At 40.6% G+C, this 15,009-nt stretch overlaps 1 protein-coding gene across 10 annotated transcripts in view; it reads right to left on the bottom strand.

The window, feature by feature from the left end:
• Positions 1 to 15,009, bottom strand: part of svopl (SVOP-like) — a 158,058-nt gene that overhangs the window by 60,756 nt on the left and 82,293 nt on the right. For all 10 annotated transcript variants that reach the window (XM_043708975.1, XM_043708979.1, XM_043708976.1 and 7 more), the window contains 2 exons: positions 11,972 to 12,066; positions 2,927 to 3,025 (listed from right to left, as the gene is read on the bottom strand). In XM_043708975.1, the coding sequence (XP_043564910.1) occupies positions 2,927 to 3,025; positions 11,972 to 12,066 (194 nt within the window). The remainder of the gene's footprint in view (positions 1 to 2,926; positions 3,026 to 11,971; positions 12,067 to 15,009) is intronic.

Genomic DNA, 15,009 nt, shown 5'->3' with positions numbered 1-15,009 from the left:
TCATTTAATTGTCCACAACAATTCCCAACTAGATGTGGCAGGACTGCACAGCTTAGATCTGATCCAAGGGTTGTGGAATTGCTTAGCTGAGTTTTAGCCATCTATGCTGTTTGACATGAAAGTAGTCCTGTTTGATAGCTTCACCAGGGTTGACACCATTTTCTTTTAGTTATGCATGGTGCTGCCCACTGAACCTGGGTTGATCCCTGGCTTGATGGCAATGGTTAACTGGGGGATATGCCAGACCCTAAGGTTGTAGATTGGGCTGGAGTACAATCATGCTGCAGTTGATGGACCACAGCACCTAATGGATGCCCAGTCTTGAGTTGGAAGGTCTATTCAACGATAATAGCACGATGATAATACCACACAATGTTATGGAAGGTATTCTCAACATGAAGACAGGACTTCATCTCCACAATAACTGTGCAGTGGTCATTCTTACCAATACTGTAAGTTGGAAGGTCTATTCAACGATAATAGCACAATGATAATACCACACAATGTTATGGAAGGTATTCTCAACATGAAGACAGACTTCATCTCCACAATAACTGTGCAGTGGTCATTCTTACCAATACTGTAACTGACAGATGCAGCCAGCAGATTGGTGAGGATGAGGTCAAGTATGTTTATCTTTCTTGATGGTGCCTTCAGCACCTGTCACAGAACTAGTCTAGCAGCAATGTCCTTTAGGACCTGACCAGCTTGATCAGTAGTGCTGCTGCGAGCCACTCTTACTGAAGGGCATCAAAGCCTCCACCCACAGGGCATTCTGCACCCTGTCCACCTTCTGAACCTTCCTTCAAGTGATTTTCAAAATAGAGGAGCACTGATTCATGAGCCAAAGTAGGACAATAGTTTGTAATCACTTGCCCATTTCTTTGCTTAACCTGATGCCATGAGACTTCTTGGTATCCAGATTCATGCTGAAGATTCCCAGTGGAAATCTCTTCCAAATGTATATCACTGTGACACTAACATGGCCACCGGTGGGACAGGACATACCCAAGAATAATGATGGTGTTTTCTGAGACATTGTTTGGTATGATACCGTGAGGTATGACTATTTCAGGATTGTTGCTTGTTTCATCCATTAAACTGGTCTTTTAATTTTGGCACTGCTTCCCAAATGTTAGTAAATGTAACATTAAGAGGTCAACAGGAATGATAGAATTAGAATGTCTTGTTGAGTTTTTTTTTCCACCTTAATAGCAGAAGAAGAGGATATGATACCACATGTTTCAAACAAATCAATCATGAATCAAAGTTAGATCTCACTGAATTAAAACCAACTAAGAGTAAAACACTGAAGATTGACAAGTCTCCAAAACTAGATGGCTTTTAATGCTGGTGTTTAAATAATGCTTGTGAAAATAATGGCCATAATCTTCCAAAGCTCTCTCAATTGAGGAACTGTTGCTTAAGACTGGAAATTTTGAAGAAAAGAGAGAGAGTGAGAGAGACAGAGACAGAGAAAAACAGTCAGACAGAAAAGAAATTGGGCATTTACACATCTGATATTGTCAAGCATATGCTGGGTGGAAATCTATAAATCAGAGCAGAATAACTGAACATCTCATCACAGAAACGTGGATTTATAAACCATTGGCCAACCTAACAAACCTAACGGAGTGCATATTTTATGAGGAGAATGTCTATGAACATAGTCTATATATGAACGTTCAAAATCAGTTTCTAGATTCCACGTAGCTAAAAACTAAAGAACTTTGGGACATCTTGAGGTTGTGAAAAATGAAATATAAATGCAAGAACTTTTTTTTTTAAACTTAATATAAAGCATGAACATTTGATTTACGATGTCTCACAAATTAGTATGTAGCATAGCTCTAAAAAGCATGGTTGTGATACCATGACTGCATCACAGCAAATGACTCGAGGTTATAAAGGTCTCAAGCTCTTTCTTAAATGGGACCACTTGAAATATATCACATTTATGAAAGTGTTCATTAAAAGTTACTGTTTACACCCAGATAACTTTATTTAGCTCAGACACTGGAGTGCCTGTGACTGTAATACAGCAAACCTTGTTTTAACTGGCACCTTATGAACCAGATCTTTCAATAAACTGGCAAAAATGAGATAACTCAAATACTAGGAGTTTATGTATTATCGCGATCTTCACAATGTCAGAGTCGTCAGTTAAGGATACGAGTGAGAAAGCATTTTGCCGGTAGGTTTTATTTAAGACAAGGTTGCATTATTATTTAAGTGATTTGTGCTGTAAATAAATTATAACAGTGATGTGTATATTCCCTTAATTATATTTCTATTATTTAGTGGGTGTTTTTACATTGATTATGTGGACCTCTTGATTAACCAGAATATTTGATCAGCCGGTACACTCCTGGTCCCATAGGCGCCAGTTAATAAAAAGTTTGCTATCTTTGTATACAGCAAGAACTGAATTAAATATCCATTGAATCTTTAAATACCACATTGTCCATGTTTCATTCCTGTCTTACGGGAGGAAATGTAAGCATTGCTGCATCAGGTACAGATACCCTGCTGGGGAGCAGAGCCCAGACCTTGGAGGCAGTTTAACAATAATGTCCCAGGTGAAAAATAACTTGATTGAGAAACCAGAGTGGTTCGCAGTGCAAAACTCCACAACAGGAGAGAGAGTGTGAGTGAGTCAGAAAAGAGCAGCCAGACAATTCCAAGCTTCAGTTTTAAAAGCCTGAAGGCAATAAAAAGTTTAAATTATTCTCAATAACTGGAGCTAGAGATTAACCACGCTGATTCCCAGTTTGCAGAGCTGAGCCTTGGATTGAATTTGTTTTCTGAACAATAAATCTGGCGTAGTACAAGCTGCTCTTGTACCACAGGAGCTGAGTTAAGATGCTCCAGCACCAAAATATAATGCCCCTAAACAGAGCTGGAGTGCACAAAGGAATAAACTTACAGTTGTAACCATGGCAACCTGCCATTCTTCCAGGCGCCATTCACAACGAATGACTGGGGAAATGACTGCCAATAGCATGATCTCCATGGCTTCAGCCACCTAAAGAAACAATCAGGCAAACATTAAAATAAAAACTCAATCATGTTTGGAAATTTCAACATGCCGTCATAATTTTACCTGTTGCGCCTAATGTTTTATTCTGAATTGGATTCCCATCTTCCGTATGAGAACATGAAGAGTTCCAGCCCTTTACCAATCAGCCCTAGCAAGTGGAAGTTAGAATATTGAGATTGGAAGGATATTACAGGTGGTATTCCCACTATGACAGAGTAGTCACTGGCTCAGTGACATTGTTATGAGCTCTCAGGCCTAATACTTCTTTTATTTTTCTCATTTTCAAGTCTGGACTATGTTGTAACTTTATTGAAACTGGTTGCAAGCCGGGATACAGGTTCACACAATAATGTACTTTATCCCAAATATACTCTTTTCATACAAAATACAAACAAATAGCATTTGCGTGAATTGCTATGTATATTCTGAGTTAGCCATGATGTTCACAATTGATATCATACATTAGCAGTTCATGATTCTCAGCAGTCCCTGCACTCACGTTGCACACAGTTGTCTCTTAATGCTGCAGAGTGTCACTGGCTGTACATCTCTGTGCCACTTGTTGCTGTAGTGGTACCTGCTGTTCTCCTATTTCTGTTGTTGGGGTGCTGTGGACCTCTAGGACTGATGGCCTGTACAGAGGGTGAGTTCACATCTTCCTGACTGGCTGTCTGCAGTTGAGGAAGCACTTTGTCAAGTGTAAGCATGTGCCTCAGTTACAAAGTCATGTCTTCAACCCATATTGTTATGAACCAGACCAAATGCCCTCAAAATGTATTAATAAGATAACCTAGGGTCTAGCTTTTTTTATTTTAAAGGCAAGTGATGGGCGTAGTATTCCAAATGCAATTTGGTTGGTCAAACTACCATTCTTGAAGCAAAACACACTTTATTCATACACTATAGTTAAAATACAACAAAAGAAAAAGAAATTGGAGTAACTTAATACCAGTGGAAATCTTAAAAGAATAATTAATTATTTAAACTGCTGAACAGTAATTAGAAATGGAGACCACGGCAGGTTAGTGCAGAGGAGCAATGGACTGAAGTGCACCAGATTGTGTTGCCGGTAGCTTACAGACAGGTGGTGTTACAGGTAGCACATGAACTACATGTAGGAGGTCGCCTAGGGGTATGAAAGATTCAGACTAAGGTAGAAAAACAGTTTTATTGGCCTGGAATGCACAAGGATATGGTTAACTTTTGCTGTACATGTCATACATGCCAAATAGTAGGTAAACCACGCGGTAATAAAGCCAGCACCTTTGTTGCCAATTCCTGCATTTGAAGAACCTTTCACATGGGTTATAATTAATGGTGTAGGTCCTTTCCTGACAACTAAAAGTGGGAACCAGGACCGATTAACCATAATGGATGTGGCTACCAGATTTCTGGAGGCAATTCCGTTACGGAGTATCCAGACAAAAAAGGTGGTAGAGGAGTTAGTAGCTTTCTTCACACGCTATGGGCTACCCAGAGAGATTCAGTTAGACCACGGGTCAAATTTTACTGCTAGACTGTTTAAGGAAGTTATGGATAGCTTAGGTATACAGCACCTTAAATCCAATGCATATCATCCTGAATCCCAGGGAGCTTTCGAAAGGTGGAATCAGACCTTGAAGACATGTTCAGAGCATACTGACAGGATTACCCAAATGATTGGGATAAAGGGATCTCATTCGTATTGTTTGCCATTAGAGATGCCCCAAACAAATCTACTCAGTTCACTCCCTTCTAGTTAGTACTTGGGCATGAAGTGAGAGTCCTTTGAAATGAATTAAAGAAAAATTGACAGGACCAAAGTCAGAGATCTCAAATTATGTATTGGAAGTGAGGAAGAGACTAAATCAAGTAGGTGGGTTAGCTAAACAGCACCTAAAGAAGGCACAATATAGAATGAAGCAGGTGGCAGATAAAAGTTCTGAGACTCGGACATTTTCCCAAGGGGATGACGTGATAGTACTGTTACCAGTGATAGGAGATCCCTTCAAAGCCAGGTTTAGTGGTCACTATCAAATTGACAAAAACTTGAGTCAGGTGATCTATCTAGTAAAGATGCCAGAGAGAAAAAGGTATTGGGTATGTCACGTGAACATGTTGAAACCGTATTATGCTAGAGAGAAAGAACTAGAGTAACAGGTGTTATGTACTGCCTCGTAGAGTGAGGAATCCCATCCAGATGATGTGGATTTTGATGCGCCTCAAAATAGATTAAAAAATGAAGAAATCCTTAAGAAGTGGGATAGGTTAGTAAACTAGCATACAGACATGTGGTGTTACAGGTAGCACATGAACGACGTGTAGGAGATCACCTAGGGGTACGAAAGACTCAGACTAAGGTACAAAAACATTTTTATTGGCCAGGAGCATAGAATGCAGTTGAAAGGTTTGTTACTGCAGTATAAGGACATATGTAAGAACCAGATGGGGAGGACTAATGCTATTGTACATGAAGTAGACATAGGGAATTCTGCTCTGATAAAACAACACCCCTATCAGCTTAATCCTTTCAAAGCCAGACAGGTCCAGATGGAGGTGGAGTCCATGCTTGATGAGGACATCATCAAACCAAGCCAGAGTGAGTGGAGTTCACCGATAGTCTTAGTTCGCAAACCGGATGGGACTCAACGATTCTGAGTGGATTATTGGAAGATCAATGCCATTACAAAATCGGACTCATATCCAACTCCTAGATTGGAGGACTGTATTGAGAGAGTAAGACAAGCCAGTTATATCACCAAGTTGGACTTAAAGGTACCTGCCAGTAACCACACATTATCAGAGTCGGCAAAAGAAATTTCTGCATTTGTAACCCCAGATGGGTTATATCAGTTTAAAGTGATGCCCTTTGGAATGAAGAATGCACCCACCACATTCCAAAGACTCATGAACAGAATTGTGGCTGGGTTAACGAACTGTGCAGTCTATTTGGACAACATAGTGATCTTTAGTAAATCCTGGAAAGATCACATGATACAGTTGGCAGAGCTCTTTGAATGACTACAAGAAGCAAAATTGGTGACAAACTTAAATGAAATGGACTCCGCAAAAGCAGAGGTGATGTTCTTGGGGCATAACATCAGTCATGGAAGGTTGACCCCACGGAAGACAAAGATGAAGGCCATCGAGGAATTTTTACCACCAACCTTGAAGAAAGAGGTGCTTCAATTCTTAGGACTCAGTGGATTCTATTGGAAGTTTGTTCCAAATATCAGCAGTGTAGTGGCACCGTTAACTGATTTGCTGAAGAAGTGCACAAAGTTTCGGTGGACAGAACCATGTCAGGAGGCATTCGACCATTTGAAAGCAATATTAACCTGTGCACCAGTTTTAACTACTCCAAACTTTTCAAAACTGTTTAAAGTCACCATTGAAAGATTCTCGTGACATTGAATTTGGAGCTGTACTCCCACAGGAAGATGAGGATGGGTTTGAACTGCCAGTTGGTTACTTTTCGAAGAAGCCAAACATCCACCAGAGTAAATATTCCACAATTGAAAAAGAACTATTGTGTTTGGTACTGGCCTTACAACATTTTAATGTTTATGTCACAAACAATGTGTCAGAGACCGTTGTGTACATGGATTACAATCCTCTTACATTCTTAGAAGGCTTTAAAGACAAGCATATGAGACTATTTCGTTGAAGTCTTATCTGACAGTCTTTTAATTTAAAAAATCATACATGTTGTGGGTCGTAAAAATGTAATCACTGATGCTTTATTGCAGATTTAACTGATAAAGTTTAGATGAGATTTGTATTTATTTAATATTGTATATATGTGTGATGGGAAGAAGTTAAGGTGAACTTATTTTAACGTTATCTAAATGTTAGGGGAATGTGTTTAAAAAAGTAGAAGAAAAGAATGAAACCACCTTTTCATTATAATTTCCATGAAAATTATATGGTTCATTTTTTCTTAAGAGGGGAGGGGTTATGAAGATGTGGGTGTACTGCACCTTTAAGAAAGTTAGAAGCGGAACTACCTGACAGCACCAAGTATTCTCAACAAGATACAATGTAGCATGTGGTCCAGCAGTTCATGTAGCTGGTTGCCTGGAGACAAAACCAGATTTGAATTAGGCAATCAGTTTAAATTATACCCAAAAAAATTCCAATCAAGTTTGAATTGAGTATATTGACAATATTAAAAGCCAATGACACAATCTGATGCTTTGGGGGTATAAGACAGGGGAAAATTGAACAGTTGGGGTAGAACTGCCATGAAACCAGCATATAGAGACTGCCCGAAAAATAGCTCGCTTAAAGGTACCTTTATAGATCTGTGTCCTGTGAAGCATAATCCCTAAGAAGAAGAGAAGATGACACAGGAAGATCCACTGTGGACCTTGACCCTGCCCATTCAGGCTGTGTCTCTTGTGCCAACTTCAAAAAAAAACCCAAGACCTTACAAGCTGTTTATTGGCTTTGGAACAGACTGTCAAACACCTCTGTCACAACCTTTTGTCATAAATAAATACACCTCAAAGTCATACAATTGTCACACAAAGTTATGTCTTCAGCCATATATAATCAAGATGAGAATTGGTGTACATGGGTCCCAAGTTGCCATTTGGAGTGACTGTTGATTAGGTAATTAAATTAGGATTCTGAGGAAGATCACTCAACCAAAAATGTTAATTCTGATTTCTCTCCACAGATGCTGCCAGACTTGCTGAGCTTTTCCAGCAATTTCTGGTTTTGTTTCTGGCTCTTGTTAAGAATGACTGGTTCACCAGTGCACAACCCTATCAATGATGTTGTCTCTCCCCAACAATGGTAAGGGTGTCACTACTCTTGGCTGTGCTGGCATGTTAAATAGATCAATCTCAGTTTTGTAATTTCATTATTATATGTTGAATAAATGCTGGTTCTACTTCATATCACTGTACATTGCAACCAGGGTTGAGAGAGGGAAAGCTTCAGTCATTGCATCTTAGAGTTTTTCCGCTTCTTTGCTCTTTTTCAGTCTCTTTGAGATGTTTGTAGCAGCTTTCCCAGCTCCGAATATTCCTGTGTCTGTCTGCTAATGACTGTATTGCTCCCCCCACAACCTTTCATTTTTCAAGCTCAGCTCCATTTCAGACATCATTTACACCTTCTCAAAACAATGGTCTGGACTGTGATTTTGCTGAAATTGGCTGCTAGATAGATGATCCCAGTCAGTGCCTCAGGAATGAGGTCACATGACTATGCTAAGTCAGGATGCACAAGGGTTGCAATGTTTCCCAGACATTATTTCTGCCTTTGTCATAGGTGCAAGTCGGAGCAGTCCCAATGAGTGGAGACTAGACCAGCAGTTCTAAACACTGCCTGCTACCTACAGAGGTACTTATATCGGAAAGTTCCCCTCCTCCCATTGGAAAGAGTGGCTGAGTCTCTTTGGCCTTGTTTGTAGCCCACACAGGAAAAGAGAAAGATCATGAGGAAACTGCTTCTGCATCTCCTCCTCTTTTATCATGGATCTCATGTTTAAGACATGACCTACGACATACCTTGGAGGGGCAGAATGGCCAGTGTTTATTTTCTCAAGTATCTCGACAACATTCTCTCCAATTGTAATGGTTCAAGACCAAAGAATTCAAACTGTCTTCCTTTCTCTGTCAACTGAGCCTCAACCTTGGCTCAGTGGTAATACTTTCTGAATCTGACCCAACAGGTTGTGGGTTCAAACTCCAATGAGGAAATTAAACACTGAGGAAGTGCTGCATTGTTGGTAGTGTCATCTGATGTGTTCAGATACATGAGAGGAGAGGTAACAAAACAAGATAAAGTAATGAAAGGAGACTAGTGCGTGATACATCAACATGAGTAGAGCATTTTGGGCTCAATGGCCTGTTTCAGTGACATAAAATTCTCTGTGATTCAGTCGTGGAGTTTCATGACTATTTCTGCACCATTCCAGCTACAGCTTTATCCAAGCTGTAGGTTCTGGTCCACTGGCTAAAGAGTTGGTGAGAGCCCATTGGGGAATGGTCCATGATATTAAGTGTCCATCAGGCACTTTACTGACCACAAGTTCCCCAGGGTTTAGAACCCAGGATTTAGTTGGCAGTCAATCAGAAACTGACAGCACTCCATAGCCAGTTAGTACCAATGGGAGCGGTGGCAGTTATCAATGCACCCAGTGAAGGCCTAAGACCACCAAGGCCACAGGTGAGTGAGGGTGGGGACAGAGGTCACAAAAGGCAAAGGGTGACTTTCAGTGACACTCCCGTACCTGTGCTGGGCACTTCAAGCAGGCAGCGAGCACTTTGAATGAGGGGCCGCACCTGTCCTGGGACCATGTAAATCTCTTCCATGTAAATAGACCAAACCTATACAACGGGTAAAACAAGATTGTGTGTTCTTTAGTAGAATATAAGACTGTATGTTTACAGTTCTCAGAGTACAGATTCATGGGGCTACGACATCACATCCTGTCTCAGTGGTACAGAGTGGCAGTAGTTTAGAACATGCTCCCTTAGAAGTACCCAGTGCTTATCCACTCCTGTCTGCTTTCATTCTTTTTTCTTCTTTCAATTTTTTTTTCTTTTCTTTAAAGTATTTTGCGGCGGGTTAATCGATACAGCAGGGAGAATGGGCTGTGCATGGAATGGTGGCAGTCGGAGGCAGTAGTGGCAAACACGGCTCCTCCCGGAGTTCGGGGCTGGCAGCAGCAAGGATAAAACGTGACTCCTCTCAACGATCAGGGCGAGATTCTCAGGCTGACTGACTCTTCAGGCCAAAGGCCCTCATTGGTGGTTCCAAACACGTTTATGGAGATAACACTTAAACTTTGAGATTCAGACATGTTTCTTACCTTTTGTTTTTCTTTTATTTCTGCTGTTGCTTTTTTTTGGAGATTTTGGTGTTTTAACCAAGATGGCAGCAGAGAATGGTTTGTATACTTTTCACTGTAGTCGTGTTTTCCTATACTTGAGCACATGTGATAATAAAATCTAATTCTAATTCTAACATCGTACCACAAAAAACTTGAAAGGGTTTCACTTTTCGGGCATCCCAGGTGGAAAACCCTCACCTACTGCTGACAGATATAAATTATGATGGGGGTAAATGCCCACTGAAGGGGTTTAATTGACATCCCCTCTGGGAGAATGTTAATAAACCTTTTTGCCTGGACATAATTGGGAAAAGGCACAAAAACGTGGGATACCCTTTAAATTTAATGTAATTAAATACACTCTGCCTCCAAAATCATCTGGAATTAAGTTCAACACCTTGTCTCTCAGATATTAGAGATCTGGTTTATCAAGTGAACTCAGAGTCATAGAGATGTACAGCATGGAAAAACACCCTTCAGTCCATCTTGTACATGCCGACCAGGTATTCTATATTAATCTAGTCCCTTTTGCCAGCATCACCATCTAAAGCCTTCTTATTCGTAGACCCATCCATATACCTTTTAAATGTTGTAATTGTACCAGCCTCCACCACTTCCTCTATTCCATACATGTACCACCTGCTGCATGAAAATTATGTCCCTCAGGTCCCTTTTAAATCTTTCCCCTCTCACCTTTAACCTATGCCCTCTAGTTTTGGATTCCTCGATCTCTGGGAAAAGATGTTGTCCATTTACCCTATCCATGCCTCTCACGATTTTATAAACCTCTATTAGGTCACTCCTCAGCCTCTGATGTTCCAGAGAAAACAGCCCCAGCCTATTCAGTCTCTCCCTGTAGCTCAAACCCTCCAACCCTGGCAACATCCTTGTAAATCTTTTGTGAATCCTTTCAAGTTTCACAACATGTTTCCGAAAGTAGGAAGATCAGAATTGAATGCAGTATTTGAAAATGACAGCATTTTGGTAGAATGTAAAACCTAGTGGCTTTAATTTGGTACTGAATACTCCGTTCCTGTTGCCATATTTGTGGTGATTGTAACATTAGCCTTTGTTTTCCCTCAAGGCTCCTAACGGTTTCTGTACTGGGTGAATGAAACCACAATGACTCAGCAATTTTCAAAGGACAAGATGTTACATTGTACTTAGACTGGCCTGAAGTGCAACTTGAGGAACAGCATCGTGCTTTTCATTAGATATTTTGTCGTTTTCGGACTCAACACTGAGTCTATCATTTTCTGACTACAACTTCTGATCCCATTTTATTTCCTTTCCTTTACAAGCTTTGATATTAATCTAACTTTTCTCCTATTTCAGACCTGTTTTCTCCTGCTTCAGCATGGTTCATTATTCTGCAATTCACACCTCCTCTGGACATCTTGTGTTTCGTTTCATTCTTAGTTGCATAATCAGTTCTGCTCAGCATGCTTTATTGCCATTCAGTGTCTCCCATTTCTATCACTGCCACTTGTTCTTTCCCGAACATTGCCTGTATCATTTGCTACCTTCCTGAAGTTTTAGAATATGGAATTCCTATGGTGAAGCAGGCCATTCAACCCATCGAGTCTACACCGACCCTCTAAAGAGCATCCCACCCAGAACCCAACACCTCCTTCCCCATCCCTGTAACCCTGCATATCCCATTGCTAATCCACCCAGCCTGCACATCCCTAGACACTATGGGAAGTTTAGCCTGGCCAATCCACCTAACATGCACATTTTTGGACTGTAGGAGGAAACTGGAGCAGCAGGAGGAAACCCACACAGGCACGGGGAGAATATGCAAACTCCACCCAGACATTCACCCAAGGATGGAATCGAACCCAGGTCCCTGACATTGAGGCAGCAGTGCTAACTACTGAGCCACTATGCTGCCCCTTTTGACAAAAGGTCAACCCAATTTCTCTTTCTACAGATGCCAGACTTGCTAAATATTTCCCACCCTTGTTTTATTTCTTTGTACTTTCTGACACTCGCCTGTGCTAGTCATCTATTGAAAGCTGTGCATATCCTTGTCTTTATTAATCACCAGTCAATGTTCTGTCAATATATACTACAAAGGTCCCCCAGTCTCTTCCACCAATACTTACACTGGTGCTCCCCATGATTGAGACCAACAAAACATGGAATCGCCCAAATCCAATGGTTTCCACTGCTTCTTCCACTGTGTATGTCTTTCTGGGGGCTGAAGAATAAAGTAAGTCACTTATTGAATTTGAAATGAAGCACAATTCAGTAACTAAATCTTTCCCTTTGGCTGCAGCGTTGTTAAATGGAAGACACAAATTCATGACAGTAGGTTAACATACTCAGCTTTCACTAGGACCTCAGGACAATGCTTACATTATTTTGAATCTCTTATCGTGTATTGGAGATGACCAGTGAATCTTTACCACTTGTGTTGAGTTAAACTGGGTATGAAATTCTGCCAGCCGCTAGTTTTCAAGTTTCAAGAACACACTTTCTTTTGTGACAGACTGTGCTGGACTTTCTCCTTAGCAAAGGCAATTTAAACCGAATGCCATCATTAATAAGCACAATAGCAATGAATATTTGGAGATGAGTTGTGCTGGACTCGAAATGTTAACTCCTTTCTTTTGTCTCCACAGATGCTGCCAAACTTGCTGAGCTTCCACAGTACTTTGTTTTTATTTCGGATCTCTTGCATCTGCAGTATTTTTGTTTTAAAATGAATTTATATTGTGCTTTTAATAAAATCACATGTCCCAAAATGCTTCACAAGAGGATTGTTAGTCAACATTAGACACTGAGCTATCGAAAGAGATGTTGTTTCAAAACACCAAAAGTTTGAAGAAGAGCATTAAAGAGTGTCTAAGGAAGAGAAGGGATAGTGGGGTTTAGGAAGAGCATTCCAGAATTTAAGGTCTCAATATCTGAAGGTGTAGTTATCTATAGTGGAGAAATTAAAATTGGGATACTCAACAAGTCCTAAATCAAGGGGCCTAATGAATGGGACATTGTGCGACTGGCAGAGGTTACAGGGAGAGAGGGATATTGACATGGAGGGCCTTAAAAACAGGAGGAAAATTTTAATATTGAGCTGTTATCAGACAGGGGACCAAAGAAGACCAGCAACTGGAGGGCAAAGGGTGATTGGGACCTTGGTGCCGGTTGGGATACAGCTCAGAGTTTTGGAGGAGCTCAAATGTCTGGAGCTGAGAAGGTGGAACATCTACTAGATGAACATTCAAATTTTTAAACTTATCTGCGATTGCAATTTCATATGATGCTGCAGCATGCAGGTAAGAAATAGTAAGGGGCCACATATGGATCCTTGGGGAACACCACAGGTAAAGAGAAGAGAAGAGAAGATAATGCAGGAGAACTTCAGGCTCTGAGCAGAGGGTTAACAACAAGGTGAATGAAGTTCCAAACTGGAAGATGGACGAGAGGATTTGGAGAAGAAATGAACAATCAATGGCTTCAAAGGCTCCATGTCAGTCACTTAGTCCATCAGGAATGGTTTAACATTGGCAGTCACGTAGGATAACTTTTGAGACTTTAATAAGGGCATATTTTAGTTCCGTGGCAGGACTGAAATCAGTTTTCAAGATGGAATTCTGGGAACAATGGCAACGCAAGAGGACTTTGGACATGTTGACAGTAAAATGTAAATATTGTGCTTCCTTTTACTCAAAACGGCTTGGAACTGAATAATTTCTATGAATTAAAAACAGAACAAAGATGGGCCAAATTTTTTATACCTTCCAGAATAGCGGCATTGCAACACAATTTTGTATGTATTAGGGACAACTTATGGGCCTAAATCACAAGTGCACACAGTAAATACTCCAAACAATCAGGTCGAATTATAACTTGAATTTTGCTTCCTCTGTCTATTTTTTTTTAAATTGTGACCTATATTTACGACAGTTTTAAAGCGAAGTCAGTCGCATTACTCAGTCAAGTAGATATCTGAAAGAGTGTTACCAAAAGATGATATGAACCAATCAGAAGGATCACTTGCTACCCCCACCCCACCCCCGTATCGGTTTTCTTCAGTTGTAATACACAATTACTGATGCACAATGGTTCGGTCCTACAGAAGCCAACAGACGTTGCCTAGGTAGTCGTTCTTAATTAACATAATATAAGATAGACGCCCAGAGAAGGATATTTAAGGATGTAGATCAAGAGTAACATCACAGTATTGTGAAGCCGAAGTTGGATTAGCTTCAACAAGCTGAAAGGCCATCTTCAGTTTGAACTTTGATATTAGGTATACTGTTTCACTATCAGAGCTACCACACCCAAAGCCTTCTGAAAACAACAAAGGTTGGAGGAACACAGCAAGACAGAAAGTCGGCAGAAGTAGGGTGGAGTAAGTATGAAATGAAATGATCTAAACAGAATTGCCAGCTCTGTGCAAGTGACAATCCCATGGTGTCAGCAACATGTGCAAGGTGGCACTGAAATTGGCACTTCCAGCCTTCACAGAGCATGCGTTTGGGCCAGCTCCCAGAACGTGTGGCACTCTCTATTGAACCAGGACTAATCTCTTGGCTTGATGGTAAAGGTTGAATGGGGGATATCTATGGTGATTGGCAAAAAACACTTTTTGTTTGAAAATTTACTTTTGGAACTTGGATGTCGCTTTGGTCAGCATTTATTGCCTGTCCCTATTTGTCCTTTGAAAAGGTGGTGGTGAGTTGTGGATGTGCACAGTCTGTAAGTTGACTCACAATGCCATTAGTGACAGAATTTCAGGGTATCCAGGTTAAATCTGAGGTAAAGGGTTTGTACTAACATTTCAAATGGTTAAGATTTGGAATACATTGATAAAACTGTGAAAGTACATTCAATTATATCCCTTCAAAAGGAGAATTCAACAAATATTTAAAGATGACAGGAGTGTAAGGATGGGAAAAGAGCAGAGAAGTGAAACTCGTAGCTTCTTGAAATGACTAGTACAGAGTTGATGGGTGAATGGCCATGGCTCTGATATAATTGTTCATTATTCTACACAGAGGAACCTCAATTATCCGAGCGAGGTGGCCGGGCGCTATTTCATTCAGATAATTCATTATTCGGTTAATTGATTTCTTCTGGGACTCTGAGTTTTCTGTGAAGTCTGCTCCCCGTTCAGGAGACTAGGCAGCAGCAGACC

This window comes from Chiloscyllium plagiosum, chromosome 19, assembly GCF_004010195.1.
Source record: "Chiloscyllium plagiosum isolate BGI_BamShark_2017 chromosome 19, ASM401019v2, whole genome shotgun sequence".
Taxonomy (NCBI): Eukaryota; Metazoa; Chordata; class Chondrichthyes; order Orectolobiformes; family Hemiscylliidae; genus Chiloscyllium; species Chiloscyllium plagiosum.
This window is presented reverse-complemented; position numbering and strand designations above follow the sequence as displayed.